The following is a 23,814-nucleotide window of genomic DNA, read 5'->3' as shown; positions in this document are numbered from 1 at the left end:
ACTCAAGTCCTTTTTTGGTCAAATCCAGACTTAACCATTTCAGCCACACATTACCACTATGCATTCTACTATAAAGTAATATTTATATTAGACTTGATAATATAATTTCCCTTCTAATTGTGTCTTGTAACAGCTCTTAATGAAGTGGTTAGGGAAGATGGATTCATCCTCATTTTATAATTGAAGAAATTGAAGCTTATAGAAGTAAAATCTTATTTGTGGTTAATATGAAGCTAGTAGTAGCTAGTAGAACAGTGAAGACTCAACCTAAGTTACTTCTCTCCCATACTGCCAATTAGACGTGAGTACCAACATGGGGGAAATGGCTATCCATTCAGTAATGTTATCTCTGAAAGTGAAAGATTATATGTAGAATGATACTTTTGAAAGCTCTAGGGCAGTGATTGCCAATCTTTTGGAATATGAGGATTCCTTTCTTAACATCAATTAATTTTTTAGTCCCTTCCATATTAGAGAAGTAGTATATTCTAATATCCATGATTGAGATGACAGAGCTTCTCTGAATCTAGTAGTACTTTAAAACTATTTTTTAAAATTTTGTTAATCACATCATCTGTGATTATGGATAGATTATCATCACACCCAGAATAATTATAATGGATCCACCATCAGTGCTTGATGTGCATGTAGATTTCAAGATATTTCCAATAACTGAAACTTTCCAGAGGTCCATTGCTCTGGGGAAATGTTTGGAACCACGCTAGGGCAGTAAAATTCCGCATTCACCAAAGGTTGTATTTGATGAGACCCAGCAGCATTGGCACTTGTTAGATAATTAATCTTTTATTTTTCTATGCAATAAGCAGTACTAAATTTACCACTACTTAACAAGAGTAGAATTTGGGGGGAATATCCCTAGGATAGACCAATCTCATTATGAAATTATTACTTTTGTATCTGTAAGATCTGTAAGACCACAGATAAACTTTATAGCTCGCTGTGGTTTTTTTCCCCTACTAGTTATGATTCATTTCTCACGTGTCTCACTGTACAGTGAAAAAGCTATCTAATAGATTGTGTTTAGCCCAGTCATTTGCTGTAAAAGAAAAAAATCGCAAAAAAAAAAAGCTTTTTCCATTAATGTGGGAGCAGAGATGAGGTACCTTTTCATCACTGTTTTCTGCTAATGTGCACTTACCATCAGCCATACAGAAAATAAAATATCTTTATTTATATATTCTATTTTCCTATGCTAGGATACAGGTAAATGGTTGGTTAATTTAATGTGTATTGAGCATGAATTGTGTGTGAAACACTGTCCTGTGTACTTTTAGAGATGGGGGAGAGTACAGAAATTAAAAAGGCGTTGGGCCTGCCTTTAAAGAGCTTATAATCTGTTTAGTATTTGGATAGGTAGACATTTATTTATTCTGTAATATTTATTGAGCACATATCATAGGACAGACACTGTCCTAAGTGTTGACGATTCAGTGGTAAACAAAATGACAAAAAAATAAATAAATAAAACCCTGCGTTTGTGGAGTTTGTAGTCTTATAGAAAGAGACAGACAATAAATAATAAATAAAATACATGCAGAATGAAAGATAGTGGGAAAAAATAGAAAAGGGGAATGACAGTGTTGCAGCATTGGGTAGAATGATCAGGAAAGATTTCACTGAGGTGACAGTGAAACAGAGATCTGAAAGAGGTGAGGTCAGTGAGTCAGCCATGTGAAAAAGATGAGAGAAAGAGCAGGTGAAGACAAAAATGCAAAGACCCTGAATATGGACCTACGTGGTGGGTCCCTGGAGTGGTACATAAGCAAGAGGAGGAGTGTCAAGCTTAGGGCAGAGACAGAATTTGGTCTGGAGGGGCCAGTACAAGATTGTGCAGGACATTTGAAGCCCATTGTAAGAATTTTAACTTTTACTGTGGATGATATTGGAAGTCTTTTAAGATTTTGAGCAGAGGAACACCGTGATTCTACATAAAATTGAAAGGAAAAATCTGACTGTTGTGTGGCAGATTGACTGCTGGGGGCACAGGAGCGCAGGGAGGCCAGATAAGCTCCTGCAGTGATCCGGTGAGAGGTGACGGGGACTTGCCCCGGAAGGGCAGCATGGAGGCTGTGGAAGGTGGCCGTACTTTGCACCTATTTTAAAGGTTGAGCCAACAGGATTTGCTGATGGATTGATGTGGAATGTGAATGAAGGAAAGGAGTCAAGGAAGACTCCACAATTTTTGGCCTATGCAACTGGAAGGACAATAAATTGAAGTATGAATTGTATCCCTTGGCTTGTAAAAGACAAAACAGCGACCGATTTAGACTAGAATGAGGGGGCAAAGAAAAACTTGTTTGCACTGGGACTGAAAGAACAAGGAGAGTGTCTGTCAGAAGTGCAGTAAAGCGTGAAAGGAGGCGGCCTCCTCTGAGACTTACAAGCATGTGCTGTTGTAGTTTTACGTTAGCTACATGGAGAGCTACAGCAGGAGATGAAAATGGAATGATATTTTGGGACCTATGAAAGAGGGTCTTGCAATGTGAAGGAGTTAGAAATTTATCTTGAAGGAACTGGGAGGTATGGTTAGTCTCCATCGAAACTATGAAGTCCTCCCGCTTAGCATCCTTAGTGTTTTGCTGCTTTTCCTTTTTACTTCCTCACGTTAGCAGTTCTTCTCTTCCTTCAAATATCCACTGTCTTACAGCCCCTTCCTCTGTTGAAACATCCCCATTGAATGAAACACATCTATATTATCTTGTAAATGTGCCAGTTATACTATTTTTTAAAGCTTTTCAACTCTAATTTTTGCTGAAGAAATTTTAGGCATGTTAGAAATAAGAGGGGAAGTGTTTTTTTAGGGGGAAGTGGACAATGTCTGTTTAGTCCTGAAGCCATATTAATGCTAAGAGCAGTGCTGAAAATATACTTACCTTGATTATGAAGCTTTAGAAATGCTGGGGCAAAAGAGTAATTACTTTCCCCTCACCCTTTTTCCCTTCCTATTTATGCCCCTTTGACACAGACCGTTTTATTCTGTTGCTCTAAATTAAATTCCCTAATTACAGAACCTGTTTTCGTCCTTCTTGTTCTTGGTTTCAGTCTCCGTGCTCTTTCATGTGATGGTGGCTAAGCTTCCAGAGTCTTAAATAATAATTTTTATTGGCTTAAGTTGTCTGTCAGCTAGGGACCTGACAAGGAGAATGTGAATGTGAACCTTGTTCATTGAAGCCTTGAGGGTAAAGCAGAGGGAAGACGAAGGAGAAGACTGGTAGGCCGGAAGTTCGTGGGGGATGAGGGAGAGAATGCTTACCGTCCAAGGGAACTCAAGTTTAGTTTCATTGTATCTGGGAATTTGGTCTCTGCAATACATGTGAAGCTACGTGGTAGTGGTAATTATGGAAGACCAGGAAAACTATTAACATTGATGCTGCTGATACATATTTGATGACTAAAAAGAGAGTTGAATTGAAAACTTTGCTAAAATTCCAATCCCCAGTTACTTTTGTCAAATATTTACTGTTTATTCTAGACTACCTATATCATATATCATTCATAATTAGATATATGATATAGTTTATTACAATAAACTCTCTGTTTATATGTTTAGTTTTTATAATTGCCCATTAAGTATTGTCATCTACTTGTAATTTTAATCACAGAAAACATTTCCTCATATTGTCCCTGGAGAAACCTGCTAGACGGTTTTTATAATTATTTCCTGTCTTGTTCTGCTCATTCTGTATATATTGTGTTTTGACCTAGCTTGACACCATATTAGGTGTCTGACTTTTCTAAATTACTTCCAGAGCACTAGTTTGAACCCAGTAGTATGCCTTCCTTGTGGTAAGATTGCAATATTGTGAGGTCATTCATTATTGAGCTTGATGTTTAGAAATCCTTATGTTATGAGTACTGTGAATTTCGTATTAGAAACAGTTACCTAATCTCCATCCTTTATTTTGTCACTATTGGTGGCTTTCAGTTTGAATTTTAATAGTTTTATGAAAGACACTACATTTAGTACCCAGAAGTTACCTGGAGGTTGACTTGCTTAAAATTTTATGCTGAATGCGGGATATGCATACTTAAAAAAATCTTGAGCATAATTCTCTTCTAGATCTCACCTGCTCTTTAAAGTGAACCACACGGATAGGGAGATGTTTGGAAATTTAGAGACATCCGAGGACTCCTCTAATGCAGACTGAGTACTTCAGACGTGATTCACATGCATTAGACCTAAGATCTTTTTCTAAAATTGTGACTTTTCCCCCATCAAATAGCTTGTTCTTGAAAATCTGTAATTCCATTTTACTCAGTTTGGTTTATGCATTGGGGAATGTGTGCAATCTCCAGTTGCTAACTGTTTAATCTATATGACTAGTTTGAATCTGAATAAATAATTTTAAAAATAAATTCTCAGAGTTCGTATTCATTCTCTTTGGTTTCAAATTCATTATGTTCAGTTGTCTTTGTCACATCTGTTTTAGATAGTTTTATCAGCTACTTGGAACTTAAGAAAAGGTTTTTGAACTCTGGAAACAGCTTAATCATCTCAGAAGTTTTCAGAACCTACTTGGCTACATTAAAACAACTGAAATATGTGTTTTCTCCTTTGGCTTGTATTGTGTCTTAAATAAGGAGGGTGGTTAAGAGCATGATCTTGAAGAAATGTGGGCTTGGTTACACTCCCCATCACATGCAGAGAACCAGAAAAGCAAGGTTTACATCAAAACTGTGTGTGGAAACTGCTTCCTAGCCTTTTACAGGAATAAACTGTTGAAAAAGTTTTTTTCTTTTACTTCAGGAGTTCATTTCTGGCATGTAAACTCAGTCTTCCCGTGTTTAGGTAAACTTCTAAAATTCTGTATTTGGCAAGTTAGGCCCTAGGGCTTACCTATAATGTGTGCAACTAATTAATTCCCCTGTTTTTGGTTGCTAAGAGTTTCCGGCTGGCTGGATTTGCCCTGTGTGCAACATGTTAGAAAGCTCCAGCTTTCTTTTTTTTCTTAGGGTTATTATTGACATCTGATTTATTTTTATTTCAGTCGCCTCAGACTCCAAAGCTATTTCTGTCATCTTGCTGTCTGGCTCCCTTCTCTGCTTACACAGTGTCTCCTGCTTCTGCTGTCGCTGTCATCTACTGCTACTCATCCCTTTTCTTTCTCTTCACTCCTAATTTCCTCTTGGTTCGTGCATACTTTTTGGCTCTCAGGCCAAGTGATTTAGTTTATAATCGTTTCTCTCCAAGAAGAATACTGCTTTCCTTTTTGGGTTTAACTGTCTGTGCACTTCTTCCTTGATGGTTGCTGATAACGTTGATTCATTTTTGCCAAAGAAGATAACTTGGCATGCCGTTCTTCATTTTGGGACACTTTTCAAAGCACTGTTCTACATGACTTCTTAAAAAAGAGACCTTTAAAAAATAGTTGTGTTCAGGGAATAAGCTCTCAGGTATTGCTTGTGTTCTTAATGAATTATCCTACTGGTCAAATAGCATTTTGTGGCAAAATGAATACCCCAAAGCAGATGCATATTCTGGGAGATCTATGAACTCCCACTCGAAACATCTACAGAACATTGTGGGAATATCAAATGAACAGGATATAATAAACTATCATTCATATTTATAAAAAATAAAATTTATAAAAAAATATAAATAAAATAAAATTATTAAAAAAATTGAATTTAAAAAGTTAAAAAATTGTGGATAGATTCAATGTGGAACTGGAAGACCATTTAAGCAGTCATTTTCTTTTGCAGAGCAGCACTTTTTTAGCAAAAAAGTGATGATAAGGCACTAGCACTGATAAAAATGATCGAGATAAGTGGTATGCTTTGAACACAGCGGTGCCAGAATCTTTCAGGGAGTTTTCTGCAGTTGGGCAGGGCACGTAATTTGATATCTCTTACTTTGATACTGCTTTTATTTTTCAGGTTTATTTTAGCCCTTTTTAGTGGGAATGGACGGTAGATAGCTAGAATTCAAAGAAAAAAATATATGCAAGTGTGTAAAGTCATTCCTTTGAGAAAAAAATCCTTTTATTGTCTTATGCTAGCTTCAGCCAACAAAATGAGTCCCATATGTTCGTAGTATATTTGAAATATTAGAGGACTCCTACTTGTATGAAAGAATGCTTTGTTAAAATGTATATGTCTGTAAAATTGTAGTAAAATCAGATTTGTAGCTAGATATTTAAAAATAAAGCACAAACCTCGCTTAGGGTAATTTCCCATAGCATCTCATATAAACTATGACATACCTTACTCTGGCCACTCTTGTTTCATTGGCTCTCTTTTCTGCTCTATAAAGGAAAAAAAGAGTATGTCTAGAGCAATACATATTTCATCCGTTTCCGTCATAACTTAAAGTAGCGTTTCTTTGTACTAAGATTCTGCTATATTCAAGTGTGAGACAGTTTGCAGGGCTGAGAGAGATACCGTAAGTCTGGTTTAGGAACTATTGGTTTATATATGATGAGCTTTATAAAATACCATCATACCTACTGAATTAGAGTCTGTGAAAGTGGGGCCCTTGAATTTGCATTTTAAATTAGCCAGATCTTCAGGTGATTTTTTTTAAGACCAGGTCAGGAATTAGGAATTACTACTAAACAACAGAATGGAAAATGCTGCATCTTACTGCAATATAAAATTCACTTCAAGATTGGTGGATTAATTTTTATATCAAAATAAATAATTTATTGTGAAGTAGCATTTATATAAACATTCTTAAATATAAGACTTCTACTTTCCTTGACCTACTTTGGGCTGTGTTTATAGATTCCTCAGGATATATGACTTTACCCTCCTGCCTATTCAGATGCTTAGGGTGATATGTTTAAGAAACACTACTATTGAGATATTTGTTCAGTTAATTAGGGCAGAGGAAGAAAATAATAGATTTATTACCTCTTCAAAGCAGTGCTGAGGCAAGTGGAGAAAGGAAAAGCTGTTAGAATTGGATAACAGAAAAAGCAGAGAAAAACAGCAAGTAATTGGGAGACTTATTCAACCTTTGTTTTTTTGTCTAGGCACATAATTATTTGCCGATTAATGAGTAGTAATTTTCACCCATCATAATGGACATGTGAGTTTAGAGGAGGTGGAATATATAGCAGTCGTTTCCTTTTGCATACAGGACCCTAGGTGACTGCATTGTTATAGGTGGAGGGGGTGTTTCTACCACCTGTAACTCATACTGTCTCAACATTGAATACTTTCATCTGGAATTTTAGTGTGTTTGATTTCTGTACGCAGAGAGCAATGAGTAGAATTTGAAAAACCATTCTTATAAATATAGTTGTCTTTTACTAGTCTAAAAATGCATGGTAATTTAAAATTTTTTTATAGGAGTTTGTGAAAAATACCTGAAATATAAAATAGATAATCTGGTTTTTTCCCTACTACATGGTCATTCATACAGTGAAACCAGTACTTACTGAGTTGATGAGAATAAATAATAAGCAGTTGTTTTTCTTGTTCCCGACACTGATTTTGTTTGTTTTTAATTTGGTTTTTAACATTATGTGGAGAATATTTTATTTTTTGGTGATACAGAATATTTGAGTGTTAATGGAATTTTATTCTTTCTTAGGTCATGTTTACTGGTGAAAATATTCCTGTTCATCCTCATGTTTATAGCAATGGTCATATCTGTTTATCCATTCTAACAGAAGACTGGTCCCCAGCGCTCTCAGTCCAATCAGTCTGTCTTAGCATTATTAGCATGCTTTCCAGCTGCAAAGAAAAGGTAGGACTTCTCAGAATTATACCAGGTAATATGTCTTCTTTTAGTTTAGGTAGAGAAACTATTTTAATATATAATTTATTTGAAGGAAGGACTTAATGCTTTTTATCATAAAGTTATGGGCAATGTCATGTTTAGTAATAGATTGGAAGATTATTTTTATAATCTTTTGTTCCAAATATTGTCAGACATTGTATTATATTTCTTAACAGAAAGTTTCTGCACATATTCTTAAATAATCTGAGTTTTATTTCCATAAACATGCATAAGGCAAAAGTGTACAAGAAATTCTTGTTTCTGTATTACACAATGGAAAGCCCCAGGAAGAAGCATCATAGCTCCCTTCTCCCCTCTGCTGGCCCCCGCCCTATGAGCCTCTTTTAGGGAACTTCCCCAGACCAGAGCTCTCCTGTTACAATGGTTAGGTTGAAGGAAGAAGACTAGATTACCGGTAGAATTTTCAGGACTTTTCCTCTTACTCTTCTTTGCTAATCCATAGATTCTGTGTCTGATGGAGAGAAGAAAAAGACCAGAAAGAAAAATCATATGAGTTAAATTTGGGATAGCCTTTTAAAGTCTCTAAATCCTCTGTGCATTTCTGGCCCTCTTGTCATTTCTACGTGAGGATTAGAGTAGGACAACATTCATGTACTTCTACGTTTTAAAGCCTGTCTTCATGAGGTTTTCCTTTTGTATTCTGTTTAAAGGAGAAGCCAATTTACTTTAGAGATTAGGGAGCTGTGGAGTTATTTATTTATTTTAGCAGGATTTTTTCTGTGTCCTCCAAATTGAACTGTGATTTGTATTAAATTAGTATTTAAAGAACTTGTAAGATAGTACTTAATTTTTAAATGGTCAGTTTTCTGGTCTCTGAAACGCTCCAAGCCATTGTTTACAAAGTGAGTTTCTTGGAATGTTAGTTCTAGGAGAGGTTTCTTGGTGTTAGGTTTAAAAAAAAGGACTTTTTTGTCCAAATAAGCATGGGAAATAATGGGTTAAATTGTATTTTTTTAATTGTAACATTAGGAGCTCTTAATAATCTGATTTTATATATCATATAAGAAAGAAAAACCTCTGGCAGTTAAACTATGAGACACCATTAGTTAAAAGAGAAGTATCTCCTTAATTAAAAGAGAAGTATCTCCATTCAGGAATATTAAAATGTACATCTTAAAATAGATGAAACAGGGTATGTGTTATCTAATGTTAGTTTCCTCTTCGCTATTGGCTTTTCTAAGCTGCGTTTTAAGGCTACACTTGAGCTTGTGTTAACCCCAAGGGCTTAGGAAGCCAGTCTGGCTCAGTTACTGCTTCCATATTTTCTCCTTTCTCCCACCTCCGACCCCCAACACACATGCACGTTTTAAACTTTTAGGTGTAGAGCAGAGCAGTTTGCAGTTACAAGTCCCTGTCAATGTTTAATGTCTATAGAAAGGTGAGGCGGTAACCATAGGATTTAGTAAGAAAGTTGAGATGAATAGCAGTGTTGTCTGCACACAGCTCTTGCCTGTGCCTTATGATTATTAGCTTTTGTTTATATTTAAATGTAATGATTTACTGTTAAAAAATTAGAAAATGACTATATTCTCTACCTGTGTCGTCCTTTTCTAACCACCACTATTCCCTCACTTTTTAGGTGTCTGCTACTAGTGTTTCCTGCATACTTAGTATAAGACTAATCGTTGCATTTAATTTATTGATGAACTATATTATGTAATATAAACTCCACCAAGATGGTAATCTCGAAGTCAGAATCTTGACTTCACACAGTAGCATTAGTTCTGTGAAATAAGATAAACTTCAGTGGGCATTTATTAGATACCTACTATGTGCTGTTTTTACGGTGTTAAAATACTAGGTTACAGAGATGAAGAGAATTTGCTTTGGCATTGAGAGAATCTAGCTCCAAATAAGCTTTAAAAAGTCTTTTAAATACTCACCAAAAGCTCTTCTGTTAAAACAGGTGAATTTTATTCTGTGGTGGACATGGTTCTATGAGTTTCACTTTAATAATCGACTCTCTTTGAATACAATTTTTAATTTTTACTCTAGGCATTTGGGGACTTTGATTTAGTCATAATTCTTTCGTTCCAGTTTCCTTTTTCACAGTCAAGAATGGTTTCCTAAGCTGAAGGCATGTAAATCCATTATATCAGTAGATTTCAGTGGATTAAGGATAGTTTCTGATAGATTAAAGAGAGAGGCCCTTCAGTGATCTACCCTTTACTCTCAGTTTCCTGTATAGACAGGCCAAACTTTCCAGCTTGTATTCCATTCCTAAAACAATGTTGGTAATCCATCTTTTTGTGTAGTTAACTTTATTTTTCTAAAAACCACATCTTGATCATTTACCAGTTTGGTTATATTCTTGACTTAAGCAAATAGAATGAGTGATTTTTTTCTCCCTTAAATATTTTTTTTTTTTGAAGATTGAGTTCTAATGAATATACAGATAAAATAAGTTTATGAAATTATTTGCTACAGTAGTAGCAATTTATTCCAAATGAACACTGGTTATGACTTTGCAGGACAAACAATAGCACATCATCTATTCTTTGAAGGAGTCAAGCATCTAATTTCATACTATTAATTTTTCAGGAATTTTCTCAAACTGTGTCAACAGCGTAATCTTGAGACAGTTATTTAACTTCTTATGCTCTACTCTTCCTTTTTGTTAAATTGCTCTTAATATTAACTCATAAGGGTATTATGAGGCTCAAGTAAGACCATTGTATGTTGCTTTTTGGCTGGACCTATCATGTTATCTACAAACCTGCTCTCAGTGGCTTTAGTACAAATTTGACATGTTTTCAAGTCTTTGTAGAGTCACATATTTCTTGTGTCTGATCAATATCCAACAGTTTTCAGGAAAATTCTCTTCTATAATCTATCTTCAGTGTTACTGGCATCACTGTTTCTGATGTAGCTCCCTTGCAGAGCTGCCATGTTTCTAATATTGTGTGAATCGGCATATGTATAGCAGAAATGCCAATATGTCTTTCCTCCTTTTTTCCTCTTATATATTGTTTAGAAACTGAATCCTTTAGTCTGTCCTTGATGGTACTATCTTACAGGAAAAAAAAATTGCCTGTGGAAGTTTATATGTTGCTATAGTCTCTCAGACGAACCTAATTAGCTAGACTTTTCTGTTTTAATTAACTCACAAAAGTAATTAATAAATTACTTCCAGGGAGATAAGATAAATGAAACCAAAATTCTTTACAACCTAATGCTGCCGCATTTCGTTGATAGTCGTTCTCAAGTAATCCCGCTGTAACCTAAACCAAATCAAACATGCGCACCCTTATTTTTTTCTTGAACAATTTCAGTGTTGAGAGTCTACATTTCCTGTTATATATTATTCTTTCAGTTATGCCGCCAGTGTTTATATTGTTTTTTATACATTCTGTAATAGTTTCACTAAGGCTTTTATGAAAACTGTCTCACCCTTATGTTTTTCTGTTTTACAACTTATCTATTTAAACTCTTTTTGGTTTCAGAGACGACCACCAGATAATTCTTTTTATGTTCGAACATGTAACAAGAATCCAAAGAAAACAAAATGGTGGTATCATGGTAAGCAGTTTTACCTTAGAATAATAACTGTTTAGCATTTTGGTTTGAAAGATTATATATCTGTTTGCTTGGGAAAAAGAAGGAAATATATAATTGATATATTTTTGTAATGTAGAGAAGCTTCTTTAAAATATTTTAACATATTTTATGGATAAATTATACTAGATTTTGAATGGGGCACATAAAATTAGCCATCATGCAAGTGAAATCTACAATTGCATTAACATTCTGAAACTCTACCATTTTATTACAAAAAAAGAAGTCCTTAATAATCTTCAGATCAAATTGGGAAACCTGCTGTTTGAAATAGAAGTTTTGATGCCTTGTGTGCTCGTTTAGTTCTGGTGACTGTTCTTGGTGGGGAAGAGGGATGGAATCACACTGTGAGAGACGACCCAGCAAATTAAAGAGAGCTCTTCCTGCTCTAATAGCTAGTCCTCAAACCACTTGAGGTTCTGCTGGTTATAGCTTTATGAATACAGTACTCTCAGGAAGTTTACATTTCTGTTCTTGTTGGGAGGGTGACGGCAGCTTTATAACTGAAAGCTGCTAGCATCTTTTCTCAACTGACCTTACTGCTTCCCAAAAGGGGTATTTGAAATTAAGAACAAAAATTTTATATTCCTCAATGTACTTTTTGAAACAAGTGAATAAAAACCACCCTCTAATTTGTTTTTTTATACATGAGAGCATTTCCTTTTTTAAATGTTATCCTAATAACAAAGTAGAACTCACAAAACTAAATAGTAGGAATAGGGCCTTTCCCCCTTAAACCTTTGTATCCAATGTGAAACCTTCTGTTACCTCAGTTAATTTGAGTCAATTAAAAACCTTTTTAATTATAAGAGTTCTCTGAGTGTTGAGATAAAAGATGGCTAGAGTCAATACAATAGCATTAAAACAGCAGTTCCAGGTTAGAAAACACAGTGAAAGAAGAATGCCATTCCTGAGGGCCACAGAATAGGAATATTTGGGATAAAGTTAATGAGAAATAGAGATGACCTAGAAGAGATGACACATCTTTTAAGAGCTGTGAAAAAATAGAGATACTTTGATGAGAAACCAGTATTATTACAAAAATGTATATTCTTTACAAATTATAGGTTTAATGTAATTCAGTAAAAATCCAGTGTTATGGTGGAGTGAGTGCTTTGAAAGGTTTGGAAAGAAATAACAGGTGAGAAGAGCAGTTTGAATTTTGAACTACAGGATAATGAAGGAGAATCAGTCTGCCAGACACCAAAACATTAATGCAAGAGTAGACATTGAAATAGAATTACTCTTTTCTAGGCCTTTTTTGTATATAAGATTTAAATGTGTTAAGTAAGGTGTCACAAATTGGTGAAATGGAGCAAAATTATTTAGTAAGTATTCCTGTTAGAAAATTAGTAATTATTTTGGGAAAGAAAAATTTACATTTTTATTTCATATATAAAATATTTCCTGTCTATTGAATTAAATATATTTTTAAAAAATACAATAATACAAAAAGTATTTTTTAAAAAGTTGAGTATCAACGGAAGAATTTCTGAAATTAAGAGGAATCACAAAGAAGTTAAACAGTTAATTATAGGAAAATTTAAACCTTTTATAAAAGCACTGAAAAACCTCAAAGCACAGTCAATATAAATTAAAATAAAATTGTGAAAAACATAGCTTATTAAAAGTAAAGATCATTTATGAAAGTTATTTAAGAATAAGCACAGTTCATTAAAAGCATAGGCAAAAAAGTTTAACACAGTAAAATAATTACAAATTTAGCATTTTGAAACTATTACTGAATTGGCAGGGTTTTGTAAAGTGAGTGCAATGCTGGAGGAGAGTAAAGGGTAGAATAAAACAGTTTATTTCCATACCTGCTGGTAGTACAGCAAGTTGTAATCCTTTAAGGAAGCAGTTCAGCAATACTTAACAAGCTTAAAGTTCAAGACCAAACTTTTTGTCTCAGTTACTAAGCTGCTAAGAATCCATCCTAAGAAAATCATCTTTAATACAAGAGATGTTTTATGCGAGAAATATTCAGTGGATCGTATTTATAATACACATTCTTTCCTTATCCTCCACGTTGTTGCCCCTACATGTACTATGTGCCTGGAATGAATCCTTCCACCACACACACCCCTCTCGGGAACTCTCACTAAAGCCTTGTTGATCATTCCCTCCTTTAAGGAATCCAATAAACTTTACGACTGTGGTTTAGAGTCCTGGTTTTGTTTTAGTTTTAAGATTTCCCGAGATAATTCTGATATAGCTGGTCACTTGAGAGCTTCTGTTTCGGGGATTCTTGGAGATAAAAAGACAGGTTTCTAAATAAGATGCATTAATAATCAGGCTTCAGGAATTGTTTATGAGCACTTAAGTTCCCATAGAACTTTTGGCAAGAGCCTACTTTAATGAAATGGCCCTTTACTTCAGTTTACATTGCTGACTTCTCAGTCTTTTACATCCTCTTGCCTTTTAGGTCCAGATACTAAGCTGCCTCTTCCCTCTGTGCCTTTACAAAGAGCCTTTAAAAAAAAACAAAACAAAAATTCCTTGAGTGTCAACAGACCCCTTTATCTTAGCGTTCCCAAATTCATCAAAAATTCAGATTAGTCCAATCAAGAATATTGACAAACACAGCTAAATGAAACACTTTTTTAAAGTGTCAAAGTTCTTAGGAAAGTAGTCATTGTATTTCACACTCAACCTCACTCATAATAGAAAAATTCCCCCATTGTCTTTCCCACAGTGTTTTTAACCACTTTAAGGTTTTTTTTAATAAAACTTGAGAAGAAATTGTCTTTGAGTGATGAATTTAAAAAATCCATACGTGGGGCGGGGCCAGCCCGGGGGCACAGCGGTTAAGTGCGCACCTTCCACTTCGTCAGCCTGGGGTTCACCAGTTCAGATCCCGGGTAGGGACATGGCACTGAGTGGCAAGCCATGCTGTGGTAGGCGTCCCACATATAAAGTGGAGGAGGATGGGCACTGATGTTAGCTCAGGGCCAGTCTTCCTCAGAAAAAAGGGGAGGACTGGCAACAGATGTAGCTCAGGGCTAATCTTTCTTGGAAAAAAAAAAATCCATATATATGTTTTGAAGGTAGAGCCCTCTCTCCCACTCTGTCTCCCCCCAGTGTGAGATGGTGTATTCCTGTTTCTCTCTTCCTTACTCTCTGGTAGGGAAGTTTGAAAAGGACAGCCATCTTTCACGCCCTCTAATGATGCCTTCTACTGTTGAAAGCACTCATGAGAAGTCTTTATCTATCTTGCTTTTGAATAAGAAATAGGGAAGAGTCACATAGTGAAACTAGAAATCTAAAAATTCTTTAAAATAAAATACACTTCATAGAAGTTATTTTTCATAGAGTTATAGTTTTTATCTGTTACTGAGAAATCCATACTTTCATAACTGAAGTAGAAAAGTCTTTTAGTAGTTTGCAGATGGATCATCTCCAGGTTAACCAAGAAGTACCAAGAAAAGAGAGGCTTTTCAAACAAAATTAACCTCTTAGATAATGTAAAATAGTCCAGGGTTTGTGTAGGAATTCATTTTCTCAATAAACAGATTAAAAGTATCCCCAACCCCCCCAAATACAAATTAGCCTTTTTTAAAAGGCACTGGATTCTAATTCAACTAAATCGTGACTATCCTAGTCCAGTTTCTTGTCTCAGATACAGATACATTTTTTCATTTACAGATAATTCTGTTTAAAACATCCTCAGTTCATTGACGTACAGTGTCCGTTTTATCTCAGTACTTTTTCTGCTCCTGCTTGAACCCTGCAAACTTGAATCGTTCCCCTCCTGCGTTCTTCCTTAGATCAACAGTGCTGCTCCACGAGTGAGTCTCCTACGAAATCAAGGAAGGGTAATGTTAGTTCTGCTTTGAGGTGGTAGAGCACCTGCTCTGTCGTAAATGGGAGTGGATACGGAGGATCGATCTTCCTTCAACATTTCCTTCACCTTTAAAAAGCCAAAGCATTTCAGCTGTGTAGCGTGTATCTTCTTCTCCTGTATACATTTCAGAATAACAGTTATAGGCTATGTGAAAAATAGCCCACCTTGGCATTGTAGTTGAATTTGGAAAATCTTATTGAAAAGAGAATCATACTCATAAAACAGAACACATTAGCTTTGTTTTAGAGCTTTCAAGATGTCCGCTTATGTTTTTTGCTTTGCTGCTTTAGTTCCAAAAGATCTTCATTGATCATGTTCTCCTTAGAACACCAGGTTACCCTGAAATATGTACTCTTGTTATTTCTTAGCATCGTCTAATTCTGGAAGGATTTTAAGGTCAGGCCAGTGTCCTGATGAGACCTGCAAACCTAAACAAAAAGATCAGAGACGGAACAAAGACTTCCTTGGAGTTGGATGCGCTCACTGAAACTCTTCAGTTTTTAGAAACCAAGCAGAATTGTAGGTCTCAGGAATCGAGCTCCGCAGTCATCCTGTGTAGTGCTAACCAGCATGCTTGGGTCACCGTGGGTCAGAGTTTATCAAAGAGGCAAGAGAGGTTTTGGTTTAGATTAGTGATATCTGTGTACTTCAGAGGGGGCTTCCTGGGTGCAGGATGGAGGCACTATTAATGAAAAACAACAAATCTGAAATTCGCTTCCTGGTTTTAGAAGTGGACGACGCAGCTGACACACCAAAATTCAGCTGCCACATACCAGTATTGGATTCTTTAAAAAAAGCCTCTCAGCTTAAATTTATGATCTTCCACCTTATTAGCACACCTTGAAAATCAGGCCAGTCACTGTTCCCGTACTGTGGTCTTTGTATACATCCTATTTTCTATTGCATTTGAGGTTGTGTAGCACACAGTAACTTATTATAGTGTAAAAATTCATTGATATGTGAATACCTGTTCCTTATTGTTACTTACTTGAAGTTGACTAAGGTGATTATCTGCATGGGACTGCAAATAATCTCTTTGTTACCAATTAAGGCAAGGGTCCATATGGTTTGAAAAATCAATTGAACAGAGAGAATAGGGTTAAAAAAATAAATAGACCTAACCAAAAATAGGTATTTAAATAGACAACTCATCTCAGATACAAAGGGGCTGAGGAATTTACCTATGATTCAGGGCTAGAATTTTCTGTAGAAAACAGATCTGTATCTGGTTCAGTATATGAATGAATGAATCGGCCTCAAAGTTCTGTATCATAAAACAGAAAATTCTTTTTGAGAAAGATAAAAAGTATGTTTTTGTGTGATCATAAAAATATTTCAATGAGATAGCCAACTGGAATCCATTAATACAGTCTGTTTCATGGGATCAATATTAAACATATACAACTTTGTTTCATAAATGATTGCTTTCCACAGATGGGAGTACAGATCTGTGGTTCCAGAAGCATTTTCCTTAAGGTGATAGAGAATTGAACGGTATAGCTGAAGACTGCTATTGACTATTGGCTCCAGAAAATTAGGCTTATAGGAAGTAAATTGGCATAATGTTTATTTTTATTTATTTATTTATTTTTATTTACTTTTTGAGGAAGATTAGCCCTGAGCTAACTACTGCCAATCCTCCTCTTTTTGCTGAGGAAGACTGGCCCTGAGCTAACGTCCATGCCCATCTTCCTCTACTTTCTATGTGGGATGCCTACCACAGCATGGCTTTTTGCCAAGTGGTGTCATGAACGCACCCGGGATCCGAACCGGCGAACCCCAGGTGGCAGAAGTGGAACATGTGCACTTCACCGCTGCACCACTGGGCCGGCCCCCTGGCATAATGTTTAGATGTTATGTCCGGTAAACTAGTGAGTGTGTAGTTTGGGGAGGAGTAGAGGAATATCTTTTTTACAAAGCTATAGACTACATTCTGGTTCCATTCAGCTGGAACATTTCCTGTAGAATTATAAGGGGATAGGAACATAAAATTCCTCAGACTAATATTAACAAACTCCTTTTCTCCCTTCCTTTTAGCTGGCCATAGATTTACCTGTGTTAGTTGTGAACCTTTTTATTTGTGCTACCTTTTAGGGTTACAAAACCACTTTCTAAATTCCTGAGTCCAAGCTTTTAGTCAGTTTTAAAGTATTTGCCCAGTATTTCCTGCTAGATAATAATTCTGTTGTCTACTGTGAAATCTTTGTTGAATCAGTTCATCAAAAGAAAACTTTAATTCCCTAGCTGTTGAGAGAGAAACCTAACTGTAAAGGTTTTTGTCTTTCTTGGAGGCGGCGTCCCACTTCGTATCTACTGAAGCACTGTGGTCCTCTTCTTCCAGTCTTCTGTCCCTGGGAATATCCAGGGGAGGTGGTTTCCAATATAATGTGATGGTTCTTAGACTCTGGGGAAAACTAAATGACCTCCTTCTAATATAGTTCTCTCATTCACGTTTCCCAGAAGCCCAGTGAAGATAGCCATGGTAGGTGTCGCCTCTTTGGAACTGGTAATTTGTATATTATATTTGAGGGTATAATTTTAGTAGGGGCTTCTGCAGTTCCAGAAAAAACATAAATGGTTAATGTGAGATTTTTTTATCAGGCCATCATCTTGCCACAAATACTTTAGACAAGAGATTAAATATATTACGTTCTTTCACCACCTTTTATAGATGTTTATTTGTCTTGATCCAAGATGGGTTTACTCTAATTTTTTTTCATAAGCTAGTCCTAGTATCCAATAATCCTTTTCATCTAGTTATGAAACTGTTCCTTCTGCTAACAAATGAGTTTTTTTGTTTCTTAGTGATGGGCTTTTTATTTAGAGGAAAAAGAGGCCATGGCTTTGGCTCCCACCTAGCTCCATGCTTAAATATTTGCTCATAGACTCTGGATTACATATAGCCATCATGGATTTGTAATGTTCAAGTCCCCTGTGGTCCAGCTATCAGAGACAATTGAACTCTGTCTTCAGAACTCATTTAGTAAGTTTGTTTCTACAAAGATAAGAGCATTCAAGGCAGGTAGTGTCTTATTAGTCCTAAATTTATGCTAACATCTGACCCAAGATGGGGATTGGGATAGGGAGAATAGCTTCATACGGATCTCCTCTACTCACATTGGTGGGTGGTAACACATTCTACAGCAGCCTTCTGTACTGAAAAACTTCCAGAATGAACAACCTGATAAAGATAGATTTATGGTACCACCTATCAAAGATGGTATGTCTTTGGAGATAAAAGCTGGTGGTTAACTAGGTAACATTATGTTCCAGTTGAATTTTATCTGTCACTTTTCTTACTGTATGCATTGTCTTGTGGTATGATACTCAGGTTTATCCCCAGTAGTTGACATCGTAGGTAGAGTTTAGTGCCACCTCTTAGCTTAGAGATTTAAGTGTGATCAGTTTCAGTATTAATTTTAAGAACTCTAGTATTATAAAATACTCTGCTGGAGAAGTGATGTTTTAAGCAAACTCTTCATGTTTTTGTCTTCTGCATCCGTGACAAATATATCCTCTTTATTCCAAGTTCCACAGTAATTTAAGAAACAGATACTTTGATGTGACATTTAGAGGCTATAAACTCTCCACTTGTTTTTTCTTTAAGATATTCTTATTTATTTATTTAGAGGATTGTCATGATTTAGATATGATTTATTTTAAAAATCTAGTCTATTTCATCCTTTAGATTACCCTTAAGGTGTAAGATTGTGTAATAGTCCATTAGTTTGCTCAGCATAGAAGTCATATTTACCGTTTTTTAACTCTCATTGAGTCTTTATGAATGGGAGTTTTATAAGCAGTATGTCAATCCTAACAAGGGATGGTTTGTAAAATATTTTGGCCAATTTTTCAGAATTTTCTCCTTCAGAGCTTTTACAACTCTTGGGTAGTTACCACTAGTCTAGCTTCTTTCTAAAGCTTCTTTCTGGAGAAGAACCAGTCCTCAAAATAAATCCTTCAGTTATGTTTTGTGAAATAAATTTTGTAAAATAAGTCAAGAGCACAGTTATGTGTGTTAGATAATTATAATATGTTGAGGCTACCAGAAGTCGTTATTAAATAATTCTATAGGATTTTTTTTAATGACCTCCTTTGCACACGTATCTATCCTTGCTGAAAAACCTATTTCCTATAGAGAAATTAATAACTAACTTGATTGATTGATTTGGAGATTGTACTTCATTTTCGAAGTTATTTTCTTCATAAACTAAAGACATGACATGTATTGTTCTGTGTTAAATAGCATGACAGTGTTGGTCAAGAGTTTGCTTCCTCTCTGGTTACAATTTTAAATTGTTGCCCATAAAAGAATTCTCTTAAGACGGATAAATCCTGAATATGTGCTAACGTATATTAATTTATTTTAAATAGAACTAACATACTAATACATCATTTTAAGATTTGTAACTACCATTTCCCTGGAAGAATGGAACTTGAGAGTTTTGTGTCACTGTATAATTGAATGCAAATTGGACTTTTTATTTGCAGGGATTGGGGGAGGCAAGTCAGACATATACACCATGTTCTTCTTGCTACTTGAAATTATTTTTATGTTAGACTAACTTGCAGATTTTACTTATGCATGCTTGACTTTTTTAATTATCTTTTTTCTCCTTTTCTTAAAGATGATACTTGTTGATGCCACTGTTATCATCCTCCTAGCAGAAGATAGTCCTACTGAGAAAATGAGCACTTTGATCATTCAGTCTTTGAACTTTAACCTTTGACTGGAAGTGACCTATAGGCAATGAAGACTACTTCCTTTTACTGCATTTTTACTCGTGTGCATTCTGGGCGCATGTTGATCGCTGGTTCAGTCCAGGCAACTGACATGCTATTATTAGTCATACAGTATTAATGCAGGTGTCAGGAAATGTCAAATATAATTCCATTTTTTATTTTTATTTTTTTAAGCTTTTGGAAAAGCTCCAGGTCCTCATGTATTGTGCAATAACAATGACTTCCTTGGCGGTTTTGGAACGTTCATTGCCGGCAATGGACGTTGTAACAGGAAAAATTTTCATTAACTCCTGCCACCCAGTGATTAATGCATGATAGGGCCTATGAAATGAACTCATCGGTTATAGTGGGATTATAAATAAAGTGAGGGATCCAACATTACTTTGAAAGTCACCCCAACCATTTATATTTGGATTCTATGCACTGTGAAGCTAAGGTTAACAGCATGAATTAACATGCATCTTTAAAGGACTGTAGTGAAAGATCATTGCATATTTATTGAATTGTTTATATCTGCTGTCAAATTGTTTTGACATGGAAGGTTTTCAAGTAACATTGGCAGAGAGGTACAATATGTTATCCCTATGGTGAAAATAAATTCATTTATTGTATATAGTTCCTCAGTCTCTGAAGTAAAGGTCTGAATAATATAGGGTATGAATGATTTAATCAAGGCTTTATTTTGGAAGTAAGAAAAATGGCAGTGGTGATTAAGCTGCTCCAGTCCATAATTTGGGTTTATTTGTACATTAACGATTTTTCCAAGTAGATTACACTCTGTTACTTCCTGCTAGCCATCAGCATGAGCCCTACTGCCTAAACACTATTTTGTTTATTTATGTTTGGAAAATCCATAAACATTTTTGTTTGCAATTTTGTTTCTTTTGTTTGAATGTTACAATACTTTAATTGAAAAACTTCTGTCAAGTTTTTTCTTGTAAATTTTCTTTACTTGTAAGTATCATCTTGTCCTTCAATCCTGTACCCTAAAATAAGAAATACATTTTTGACAGAGGCTTAATGTTTTAACAAAAGAGTGTGGACATTTTTATTTTAAAATTTAGGCAGAAGTACACTGTGGAATGGAATGTTGGCTTGCCTGTCTCACACAAGCGTACAGTTTTACCTGGAGGGTTTGTTTCGTTTTGTTTTCTTGTTTAAAAGGCTTTGCTTACAGCTAGATAAAATTTTTCTATAGGAACAAAACTCTTGAAAGGTCCAGTTCTCAGTACCATGTAGTTAATGATACTGCAACTAGGTTCTCTTTTTAAAAAGCAATTAATGTATTTTATAAATTACCTTTTCACATATGCAAAATCTGTTTCTACTACAATGTTATTTTTACTAATGCCTATTGTTGCACTCTTTTTGACATATCCTGCAGTGAATATATGAATCAATTTGGGCTTAAAAATAAAAGCCAATTGACTGAAAAGTTTGAAATATGTACCCCAGCAAAACTATCCAATCAATAATTGGCAAATAATATTTTAAAAATTGTTTTTATCTCTGTATAGATGACATTTTGTAGCTTTGTACATGTTGTTAATTAAGGGCATATCATTTTACACTCTAAAAAGTATAATTGTTGAACTCAGGGGTGGGTAGACTTCAAAAATATGTCTGCTGCAGAAATAACTTGAAAAAAAAAATTTAAACTATGGCCAGCCACCAAATTGTGGACACTGTTTATACTGCTAGTTAGCAACTACCACTTTTTAAAATTAAAACATTTTTGTTCTATCTTGACTAGATATACGTAAGTTCTCTCAATATTCTTTATCAGTCTTACTATTTGGCCTATTTAACCAACAAAGAAAATGTTTTATGAAATGCTTTGAATTACTCTTAGTTTTTAACTGCTTTTTAATATGAAAATTGCAGCTGTAAATTATGTGTTTTTCATATTTCACATAACTGCTCTAAACTACTGATTGACTTGATCATTTTGTGAGGTGAGGGTGGGGAATCTCTCCATACTGCTGGTCCTCTTACTAAAATCCTTTTATAAAGAATTGACCTGTGACATTTATTCACCAAAGGAATTAATATACCAGGTCAAAGATTAACAATGCTATACTGTAGATTAATAGTTCATATATAGCCTCAATTGAGTTTTTTAATACGAATAACAGTATTTTAACATACCTCTCTCTCTGCATAGAGATCCCATAAAATAAATTAAAATGAAGCGGAGGAAAGTAAAGGAAAACCAAATAATTTCAGTACATTTTATGATTTAATGAGAGGAAAATAAGATGAAATATCCTAAAATATAGAAAGACCATTCAAAATTTGCAATCAGATAACACCTTATTCATTACTCCTCAGAACTTAGAAATCTTTGAAAACTCCTTTGCACTTAGATTTAATAAGTTAGTTTTAAAAGTAAGTTACATTATTCAAAGATGTAAGACGTTTACCTGAGTCATTGCTCTAGAGAGAGCAATTAACGGCTTTGTAATAATAAAAAGAATATTTCTCTGTAATGTGTTGTTGAATGACAACCAAAATACCAAGAAAATGTACATAGGAACATGCTCCTTCCCTCTCCCCTACGTCCCCTCCGTGGGCACTACCTGCTGCCTCGGCACAGAGTTACACTTCACATGTAGAGAACGTGCACTCTCTTCTCTCTTATTTATTTATTTATTTATTGTAAGGCCATTCTGTGTTGCCAAATTATGTTAAGACAGTGATACATTCAGTTCCTTAATTTGCATGCTTAGATCATGAAGTTGGTGCCCTTTCAAAAGAAACTTACTCCATCAAGTAGGTATTAATGTCATAGATTTTAAAGAGAGAAATGGTTTTCAGTTTTTTAAAATAAATTTTTAAAAATAAATTTTATGGCTGTTCTCCTAAGGAATTTAGTATTCACCTCTAAAGGACTGACTTGTAATGTGTAAATTCCTCCTTTTAGCTAGCAGGGAAATAAGGCTTTTTTAATCCCCAGAAGAAATGAGAAAAATAGCTTTTATAAGACAATTCATCTGGAGAAAGATCTTGATCCGTATTGTTTTGACTAGGTATATAAATATTTGGTATAAAGTAACTAGAATAGTTTATTACTTTTTCCCTTCTGAAATTTTAAATATATGCAAATATATATATCATTAGATTCCTGTGGTGGATAATAGTTTCTTCAGATTCTAAAACAGGTATCTAGTGACTGCTCAGTTGTTCCCAGATTGCATCAAAGATGAATTGACAAATAATGGAAATGAATAGTGATTTGAAAATGGTATGTAACCACACATTACTTGTTTCTGATAATCAAGTCTTATTTTTTAAAAAGCTGTTGTTTTTTGAGAATTGAGGTATTTAAAACTTGTTAATGCTTCTTCCTAAAAATAGAAAAGAAGAGGAGGTACTGTGTGTTCAAATTTTTTTTTAAATAAAGAATTCAGTGTCACTAGTTCTAAGCCTTTATGGTTCCTGCTGCTTATATTTCTTGATCTCAATTTTATTTAGTTTTTTGTACGTATTTTAGCTGAATACTTAAGATTTACAATTGTGTATCTAAGTTGGTTTTCAAAAAGAACTGAGTTTAAACCATATGTTTCTCTTTTGAGGATTCCTTGTTATCAAAATCAGCTACTGTACCATTCTGTGTTTGCACTAATACCTTTGGCGTGATTAAGATCTGTGAAGAAGGTGTCCTTTAACCTGCGCCAACTGGCCCTCATCCACTTTGCAGTCATTTTTTTGTTTTGTTTTGTTTTTAAAGATTTATTTTTTTATTTTTTCCTTCTTCTCCCCAAAGCCCTCCAGTACATAGTTGTATATTTTAGTTGTGAGTCCTTCCAGCTGTGGCATGTGGGATGCCACCTCAGCACAGCCTGACGAGCGGTGCTAGGTCCACAGCCGGGATCCAAACCAGTGAAACCCTGGGCCGCTGAAG

At 35.0% G+C, this 23,814-nt stretch overlaps 1 protein-coding gene across 1 annotated transcript in view; it reads left to right on the top strand.

Annotated features, from left to right (window-relative positions):
- Window positions 1-23,328, top strand: part of UBE2W (ubiquitin conjugating enzyme E2 W) — a 66,637-nt gene extending 43,309 nt beyond the window's left edge. The window contains exons 5-7 of the mRNA XM_046641852.1: window positions 7,559-7,714; window positions 11,212-11,287; window positions 19,796-23,328. Of these exons, the coding sequence (XP_046497808.1) occupies window positions 7,559-7,714; window positions 11,212-11,287; window positions 19,796-19,809 (246 nt within the window). The 3' untranslated portion in view covers window positions 19,810-23,328. The remainder of the gene's footprint in view (window positions 1-7,558; window positions 7,715-11,211; window positions 11,288-19,795) is intronic.
- Window positions 23,329-23,814: the final 486 nt, after the last annotated feature.

Source organism: Equus quagga, chromosome 16, assembly GCF_021613505.1.
Source record: "Equus quagga isolate Etosha38 chromosome 16, UCLA_HA_Equagga_1.0, whole genome shotgun sequence".
Taxonomy (NCBI): domain Eukaryota; kingdom Metazoa; phylum Chordata; class Mammalia; order Perissodactyla; family Equidae; genus Equus; species Equus quagga.
Note: the sequence above shows the minus strand (reverse complement) of the source record. Positions and strands in the feature narration are given on the sequence as shown.